At 54.9% G+C, this 9123-nt stretch overlaps 1 protein-coding gene across 3 annotated transcripts; it reads right to left on the reverse strand.

The window, feature by feature from the left end:
* Positions 1-1997: 1997 nt before the first annotated feature.
* On the reverse strand, positions 1998-8487 carry MRM1 (mitochondrial rRNA methyltransferase 1). Of its 3 annotated transcripts, XM_079324658.1 has the most exons (5): positions 7677-8487; positions 6376-6469; positions 5751-5871; positions 2652-2771; positions 1998-2540 (listed from the first exon to the last, which is right to left on the reverse strand). In XM_079324658.1, exons 1-5 carry the CDS (start codon positions 8318-8320, stop codon positions 2491-2493), a joined length of 1029 nt encoding a protein of 342 aa, XP_079180784.1. In that variant the 5' UTR covers positions 8321-8487; the 3' UTR covers positions 1998-2490. The 3 variants fall into 3 exon arrangements, with proteins under 3 accessions (XP_079180784.1, XP_079180785.1, XP_079180786.1); XM_079324659.1 differs by lacking the exon at positions 2652-2771 and having other exon boundaries at positions 7677-8483; XM_079324660.1 differs by lacking the exons at positions 1998-2540; positions 2652-2771 and adding an exon at positions 4307-4634 and having other exon boundaries at positions 7677-8483.
* Between the last annotated feature and the right edge of the window lie 636 nt (positions 8488-9123).

Below are 9123 nucleotides of genomic sequence, written 5' to 3' on the forward strand. Positions count from 1 at the left end.
GATTATTGAGAAATCATTCTGGAAGGGCAATTAGTAAATTTTAAAATCAATTTGGTAAATAAGCCTCTGAAAGGAATCCATGACAAGCAGCAGGGAGGGAAGAATTGACTTTCAAATTACACACACACACTTTATTCATATCTAAATATCAAAGAGACTCTATGTACAAACAGAAGTAATCAGGAAACGTGTTTTGATCTTGCTGATGTACACAAAAAATGACAATTAATGTCCCCCTTTATGATATAAAGCTGGGAGTTTTTTACAGTTACATTACAGGGACTATTACAGTCAAGCTTAAGGCTAAAAATAATGAAAGACTATAAAAACTACATTTTAACATTTAAAAATATCCAGGAAATTAACTGGAGAAGCAGGCAATGATCCAATTAATGGATTGCATTTATTAGATCAGGGGCAAATGGCACAGCACAAAGCTCCAGCTCCAAGGTAGGAGAGTGCAGAGGTGCCCAGAGTCTCAGGATTGGGCAGGAGAACAAAGCACCAGCTCCCTCCAAAAGTCCCTGCAGGTGGATCCCAGTGGAAAAAAAATGGGGCTAAAACTTACCCCAGAGGGAAATGGGATCAGTGGGAACAGCAGAGACATCCAGGGTGGGATTCACAAGCAGCAAAGTCTGAGCTGCACCCCGAGTTATGCACTCAAATCCTAAAATTCAAGCTCAGGCAACTCCCCAAGAGCCTTGTCTGATGCTGCAGTGGCAAATCCAGGTGCTCCAGGGCTGGGGAATTCACAGGAGAGTGCTGATGGCCAAGCAGGAGCTTTTCCTCCCACTCTGGTGCACACAGAGGCTCCAAAGGTTTTTTGGGAGCCTTCCAGAAGCAAAGGAGCTGCTGCAGGGCTCCTCAGCTGCCTCCTGCTTGGAGGGGCTGAGCAGATGGGCAAGCACAGCCTGACAGAGCCTGGCTTTACCACCACACAAAGCCAGCAAGGGCCTCCCCACTGCTGAGACAAAAAATATAGAAATAAAAAGGGAGAAACAGCAGTTCCTGTGAGATGGGAAATAAATATACTTACCTGTAGGTCAAGAATGAGGAAATGGCTTTACCCTGATCCCTGCTGCTCCAGAGGAAGGATTCAGTTAGCCAAGTGCTGAATCTTGGAATGTTTCCTCTGGAAAAGGAGCAAACCTGAGCCACGGGCACCCTCTGCTGGGGCACCCTCAGCTGCTGAGCAGCTCCACAGGGCTGCTGGAGCCCTCTGGGCCTGCAGCCTTTTCCTTTCAGAAAAAACCAGAAAAAAATGGCAAATTCAGCCCCCAAAGTGCACCAGCTCTCAGCACACGAGGCAGCAGCTCAGGGTTCTTCAGCTCCCTGTGGATTTGGGTACCACAGCCCTGTTTGTATGAAGGTGTTGTTTCAGAGGGATTTGGGATTTGTCCTTCTCCTCCACCCCAGGCACCCTCCTCTCCATCAGAAGGGAGCCCTGGACACTTTTCAGGAGCTCCATGCCCTGTCCCCCATCCCAGCACCAGGAGTGTCCCCAGTGTCACCAGCCAGACCCTCCCAGGGACACACAGGGAACCCCCCCACAGACCAAGGTTTACAGACTTCATTTAGCTCTAAATCCTAATCAGTCACTCAAAGTGATTTACTTCTTCCTTGCAAGTGGGGAGGGGGCAGACTGAGTGGAATTGTTTGAAATTATCCCTAAAGGGCACTGTAAATTAAGTGTTAATGAGGAATCCTATGCAAAGGGCCACGGTAGCTAAATAAAATAATTAAGGTGCTAAGTGATAACATTCTTTTGGCTCTCAGTAATTTAGCCAGTCTGATTTTTCAAACAGGATAGTTGCAAATGAAGCCACCCCAGTGCCATCAGCAGGTCCTGGGGCACCTCAGCCTCCAGGAGGATCAGCCCAGCTTGGGAAGGAAACTTCCCCAGAAGGAAACGAGCTCTAGGTCCCTCTTCCCACCTGAAGGACTAATCACATTCTGGATTTATGACACAAAGTGCATTGAAGAATTGAGTCTACAACCAATCTTTACAAAAGCTTTATTTCCACGGGCTCCCCCCACTCCAGCTGTTTGCCAGCCCTTGGCAGGGCTGCACATCTGGATTACAACCCAATACAGAAAAATCAGTTCCAGTGGTTCCCAAGCACAGCTGGCACTCACAGCTGCTGCCCAGGGCACTTTCAGTGGCACTTTCACCACAGTCCAAGTTGTCCCCGTGGTTTGAGTGATGCACAAAGTCCCCACGGTGCTGGAAACCATTCCTGAGTTTTTTCCTGCCAAAACTGGCTGTTCCCAGCCCTGTGTGCCTCCCCACAGCTGCTCCTCCCAGGGGTTAGCTATGACATCAGGTATCTCCCTTTGGTGTTAAGGCAGGGATCTGGTGGCTTCTGCAGCAGCCAAAATGCAGCTCAGGTCATTGAGGCTCTCCCTGGAACCCACAGTGATGGATGAAACCCTGGGAAGAGCATTTCCATATCCACACTGAGCAGCTTCCTCCACCAAATAAAGAGGATTTCAGTCTCCATGCCTCCGTTTCTGGCTGCAGATGGAGTGCAGGAGGATACCTGTAGGAAAACAGAAATTAAATATTAAGGGATGGGGTTTTTTTCCACACCAGAAAATCGTTCAGTGGGGCTGGATGTCTGAGTGCAGCAGTTGGGGTTTGGTGCTCTCACCTGCAGCCACGGAGACGTTGAGGGAGTCGATGCCGGGGTGCAGCGCCCTGCCCGGGGGGATGGCCAGCATCCTCTGGCACTGCAGCTGAGTCTCCAGGGACAGCCCCTCCCCTTCACTGCCTGGGGACACAGACACTGCTCAGCCAGCTCACAGCACTGCCCCGGCCCTTCCCCCTCCTCACTGCAGTTCTTGTTCGTGCTCTGTGTCTGACACACTCCCCCAAAGCCACTGAGCCACCAGAGGGGAGCCAGGCACCTTCCTCCCTTCCTGCTCTCCAGCATCTGAAGTGGCTCTGAGGAATGCAGAGCACAGGGATCCCCCGTGGGCACAGGCACAAGGCAGGCAAGGAGCCACAGGCCAGCTCTGGCCAGCAAACCCCACATTCCTATTGCCAGTGCAGCTCACACAGCCCCCTCACGGGCTGGGTGCAGCTTGTGCATGCAGACAGTTTAACCAGAGGCTTCAATTGATTAGTTGTTAAACCAGCCAGCAGCCCTGATATGTTTGGGCTGATACACTGGTGAAACAGAGTTGAAATCTATCCCAGGTCATTAGTAGATGTTTGACTCACACTGTCACAAAGGGAAATGGAAAGGGAGAGGCTTTAAACAATGCTGTGTGCAGACAGGTGAAAATGCAGAGGGCTGGGACCTCCCAGCCTGCCTGGCTCCCCGATGAATTCTTCCACATTGTTATTTAGGGCAGCACAGGCAGCTCCAGGGCTGCAAGGATGGCCAAGCATCCCAAACAAACAGGCCCAGCATGTGGCAGCCAAAGCTCCCCCCAGGAGCCATGTCTGGGATGGCACTGATCCCTCTGACCACACAGGGATGGGAACTGTCACCATTCCCAGTTGTTTTCTTTTCCCCTCATGTTTTACTGGGCTGATCTAAGATGCACTTTGGGTAAGGAAGAGGATGCTTTGGGTAATGCATCTACTCCACTACTCCAGGGATGCTTAAAAAACCCAGGAAGAGTATCCTGGAAAAGTTTTACACCTACAGTGGTATTTACCTCCTGAGCCTCTCAGATCACATTCCCACAGGACTCTCCAGCAATGGCTCCTGGAGAAATCCTCTCCTGTCCCTCAAAAGGGTTCTACAATTCCCAATAAAGGCACCGATTTTGCCTCCAGCTTTTACAAAGCTTTTTATGGCCCTGGCTGCTTAAAATAATGAGGAGCAATAAATTCAGGGCAAAAAGACTTGCACAGTGTGACACAAGGGAGGGAGTATTGACTGGATCAGATTAAATCCCGGTTTAGACTGGTGAACAAAACACTTCCCACTTCAGATCTTTAACTTCCACCTCTCAGCTTTGTCCCTCACTGACAGAGCTCAAAGCCCAGAGCTTGGTGAAATGACAAACCACATTTCCTGCCCCATTTACAATTAACACCACTCACAATTGCAGCTTCCAGTGCAGGAAATTCAGATCCAACAGCAGAAAAATACATAAAGTGAGCATCTCCATAAAACCAGCTCTGTGAAGAGCCTTAAACCCCAAGCTAAAGACTGAAGATCTAAGAACAAATTATCCAGAAACTCTTCTTACTCAGCCATCTAAGTGCTCCCAATCTGCTCCTGTGTGCACCAGGCTCCCAGTCTGAGCTGTCTGCCACCTCCAGCAATGACTCCAGTGCAGACAACATTAAGCTGGACTGTCCAAATCACTCTCTGCCAAGCCAGCGAGGATGCCAGGAGGGGGAACTGGAGGCTGCAAATGCTTAACTTAAAAGACAATCTGTGTGGTGCCAGGGAGCTCAATCCCAGGCTGAATTATCTCTGCTGCTCCCTGCAGCTGCAGGAATGCTCCATATTCAGATCCAGGACGTTTCTCCCAACCAGCCCCAGCATCAGACGACCGTAATGTTCAATTTTCTTTTCAGCCAAGAGTTAGTGCTCAGCAGAGAGTTGAAATCATTACTGCTGCAAGGTCCAGGAGCTCTCCTCATGCATCTACCAATCAGCCTCCAATCTCCCCTGACAAAAGGATATTTGGAGTTTTTCCTGGAGAAATCTCTCATAACTCAAGGTAACGGCGCTGCCGGCGCTCGCAGCCCCTGCCTGTCTGCGGGTGCTGTCGCCGTTTGTGGGATGCATTTCTTTGTGGGCAATCAGCAGAGCTGCCAGGCCCCTGCTCCCCCTGGAATACAGCTCCACACATCTTGTAGAGATGCCAGATTTGCAGCGTTGTCTTGTCAGTGTTTCCAGGAGTTCAATAAACATTTTAATTAAAGGAATGTGCTGCGAGCCAAGGCGGCCCCAGCACGGGGCAGGATTACAGCCCCTCCCTGGCTCTTGGCCAGCAGGACTCCACTTCCAAGTGTCACAGCTCCTGCCAGCTCCTGTGCCAGGTGACACTGAGCTGGGGACACACACAGGTGCCTGGAGCTGCATTCCTGGGGGAATGGCTTCCTCCAGCTGCCACAAAGCTGCTGGTCCCTTCCCTTCATCTTCTGGGAGGCTGCACAGGTAAAAACTGTGTCCACAAAAGGTGAGAGGGGCAGAATCCCCTGCAGGAATTCCCAGCTCAGGTGCTCAGGGAAGTGGCAGCACTGCTCCAACAGGGAGGAGATTCCTCTGCTCCTGCTCCACAGCCAGCAGGTGTGCCCTGACTGCTCCCAGGGGTGGCCAAAAAGCCCAGCTTTGCATCCAGACCATCCCAGCAACAGCCCCTCGTGGCTCTTCCCAGACCAGGCATTCCTGGTTTTTAAGAGGAAATGTGGCCCAGCTCCCACTGAGCAGCTCTGTGCAGGAAGAGCAAACACCTCCAGGGTCCTGCCTCAGCTTAGGGCTCACAGAAAATCCAAATCTGGGAGCACAATGCAACCAGCACACTGTGGCTGCCCTGGCACCAAAACTGCCACCCAGCCCTTCCCCAGCTGCTGAACTCCCTGTGCATCCACAAATTGTTCCTACAGTTTGGGAGCCTCCCCAACTCCCCTGCTCCTCTCACTCCCTGCTTCATTCACAGCCAGACCATTCCATGATTCCCTCTCAGTTTTTCTTTTCCAGACATGGATCAATCCCTGGAGTGAACCCCCCTGACAGCTGCACCCCCAGCCAGCTCACAGCTCTGAAAATGGAAATAAATACCTATCACCACAATAAGGGGTTTGTCCCACTGGAATTCTGAGCAGCTGATGACAGGAACATCTTCCACATCCTCAGGCCTGCTGACTGTTCCCACCACTTCCCAGCCTTCTGCACTTTTAGCCTAGAAAAGGGAAAGAAATCCAGAATTGCCAAATATTCAAGCTTAAAAAGAAAATAAGTAATGTGTGCAAACACTTCTTTTTTTACATTTTCAGATTAGCTGAATGAGTTGGGGTTTTTTTGGCATCCCTTAAATTTTTACCTGCAAAGGGTTCACACCTCACTGCTCAGGAAAAATGTAAAAAGATTCCCAGCAGCTCCTCCCAGCCCTGGTTGCTCCTGTATTCCCTGCTCCAAAGGCTGCCCAATGCTGCCATCGTGTGCCTGGGATGCTGCTGTGTCACACATCCTGAGCACAAGGGGGACAAACCCTGATGTTATCCTGGCACCACCAGCTTCCAGAAAAAGCAGCCACTCTCTCTCCTACCCGATGGAATGGGGATGGGGGTCTGTGTCCCAGCACAGACACTGCAAATAACTCCCCCTGTGCATCTCCTCTCTGTAATACCTGCAGTGTTGGAGTTTTCTTGGGAAAAAAAATAAAAAATAAAGTGGCTCAAAGTACCTTCAAAAAGCCCTGCAGATCATCTGTGCTGTACACATCAAAGACCTCCATGACTCCAGCACTGGCTTTGCTCACTATGGGAGTCAAGGGGCAGCTGCAAGGGGAAAAAGAATGGAAAAGTGTCACATGAGAGGAAATCCAGGTGAATTTTATTTTCTGTATTTCCTTCTCCTGCTTCTGCAACTGTCCTCCACATCCCACTCACTACAGGGGTGTGCTTTGCTATGGAGAACAGGAGGGCTCAGGAATTAACCTGAGTCACAGGTGGGACAACTGAGACACAGAATAGGTTAAAACAAGAAGAATCCAGGGAGAGCCTGAACACAACATCTCTACAGATCAGCCCCAGAAATCCCTTCAATAACAGCTGGGTGATGCAGGCTGGAAACTGGGGAGGAAAAGAGGGGCTGGAGGAGCCTGTTGCTGCTATTGCTGTGGCTCCTACGTGTGGCTGTGGCTCATACCTGTCCCTGTGACCCATACCTGTCCCTATGACCCATACCTGTCCCTGTGGGTCATACCTGTCCCTGTGGGTCATACCTGTCCCTGTGGCCCATTCCTGTCCCTGTGGCCCATACCTGTCCCTGTGACCCATACCTGTCCCTGTGGCCCATACCTGTCCCTGTGGCCCATACCTGTCACTGTGACCCATTCCTGTCCCTATGACCCATACCTGTCCCTGTGGCTCATACCTGTCCCTGTGGGTCATACCTGTCCCTGTGGTCCATACCTGTCCCTATGACCCATACCTGTCCCTGTGGCTCATACCTGTCCCTGTGGCCCATACCTGTACCTGTGGCCCATTCCTGTCCCTGTGGCCCATTCCTGTCCCTATGACCCATACCTGTCCCTGTGACCCATACCTGTCCCTGTGACCCATACCTGTCCCTGTGACCCATACCCGTCCCTGTGGCCCATACCCGTCCCTGTGGCTCATACCTGTCCCTGTGGCTCATACCTGTCCCTGTGACCCATACCTGTCCCTGTGGCTCATACCTGTCCCTGTGACCCATACCTGTCCCTGTGGCTCATACCCGTCCCTGTGACCCATACCTGTCACTGTGTCCCGTATCTCTCACTGTGGCCCATTCCTGTCCCTGTGGCCCATTCCTGTCCCTGTGGCCCATTCCTGTCCCTGTGTCCCATTCCTGTCCCTGTGACCCATTCCTGTCCCTGTGGCCCATACCTGTCCCTGTGTCCCATTCCTGTCCCTGTGACACATACCTGTCCCTGTGACACATACCTGTCACTGTGTCCCATATCTCTCACTGTGGCCTGTGTAAGGTCGCTGTGGCTCGTACCTGTTGCTGCGGGTCGCCACCACTCTGTCCACCCCCAGGAAGTACGCGGAGCGCAGCAGGGCGCCCAGGTTCATGGGATCCTGGATGTGCTCCAGCGCCAGCCACAGCCGCCGCCCGCTCCCGCTCTCCGCATCGCCCGCCTGCGGCTCCTCGGCGTCCCGCAGGCTCCTGAAGGGCAGCGGGGCGGCCTCCAGACACACTCCCTGGTGGGGCCGGCCCCGGCACAGCGCGTCCAGAGCGCGGCCCGGGACGTGCAGCACGGGCAGCCCGCGGGCCGCGGCCTGCAGCCCGAGCTCGGCCCTCAGCGCGCCGCCGCCGCGCCGCTCCTTCAGGAACAGGCGGAACAGCGCCCGGCGCGCCCGGGCCAGCGCCAGCCCGCACGGGGCCACCCCGAACAGGATCTCCGAGCCCTTCGTCCTCTCCAGGGACGCCGCCTGTCGCTCCTTCCCCCTGCCCGCCCGCGGGGAGTCGTGCTGCGCTCGCCACAGCTCCTGCCCGCTCCGCGATGCCGGCCCGGCCGGCGGGAGGGGATGGCGGCCTCGGGGCGCGCCTTCCTCAGCGCCGCGGCTGCAGCGGAACCGGAGCCCGGCCCGGCAGAGCCGCACGGCGCGGGGGCACAGGCGGGGCAGCAGCGCCCGCTCCATGGCCGGGATAGCGCCGGGCCGGGCACGGCGTGCGGGGAAACGGCCCCAAAGCAGCCCCGGCGCCGCTCGGCAGCCGCGGAACCGGGCACGGGCAGGGGCGGGCGGGAAACGCGCGGGGACGCGCACTGGGCCACGGGCACGTGCACGGGCACGCGCCGGCCGCGCTCCGCCCGCTCCGGTTCCGGCGGCGGCGGCGGGACCCGCCCCGGGCGGCAGCGCCCCCTGGCGGCGGGCGGGGGAACGGGGAACCCCGGTGACAACGGGAACGGGAACACCGGTGACCCCGGAACGGGGAATCCCAGTCACCCCCGGGAATGGGGAACACCGGTGATCCCGGTACCGGGAACGGGGAACCCCGGTGACCCCCGGTAACGGGAACGGGGAATCCCAGTGACCCCCAGTAACGGGAACGGGGAACCCCGGTGACCCCCGGGAACGGGAACGAGGAACACCAGTGACCCCCAGTAACGGGAATGGGGAATCCCACTGACCCCCAGTAACGGGAACGGGGAACACCGGTGACCCCGATACAGGGAATGGAGCATCCCAGTGACCCCCGGGAACGGGAAACCCCGGTGACAACGGGAACGGGAACACCGGTGATCCCGGGAACGGGGAATCCCAGTCACCCCCGGGAATGGGGAACACCGGTGATCCCGGTATCGGGAACGGGGAACCCCGGTGACCCCCGGGAACGGGAATGGGGAATCCCGGTGAGTCCTGGGAACCGGTAATGGGGAACACCGGTGACCCCTCAGGAACGGGACTAGGAAACCCTGGTGACCCCAGGAACGGGAATGGAG

This window comes from Erithacus rubecula (assembly GCF_903797595.1).
Source record: "Erithacus rubecula genome assembly, chromosome: 22".
Classification (NCBI taxonomy): domain Eukaryota; kingdom Metazoa; phylum Chordata; class Aves; order Passeriformes; family Muscicapidae; genus Erithacus; species Erithacus rubecula.

Coding starts and splice junctions, on each gene's coding strand:
- MRM1 (XM_079324658.1), bottom strand. CDS start 8,320: ATGGAGCGGGCGCTGCTGCCCCGCCTGTGCCCCCGCGCCGTGCGGCTC. Junction 5,872..6,375: donor ATCTGCAGGGCTTTTTGAAG/GTACTTTGAGCC, acceptor TCCCTTTTCTAG/GCTAAAAGTGCAGAAGGCTG. Junction 2,772..5,750: donor ACCCCTTATTGTGGTGATAG/GTATTTATTTCC, acceptor CTGTGTCCCCAG/GCAGTGAAGGGGAGGGGCTG.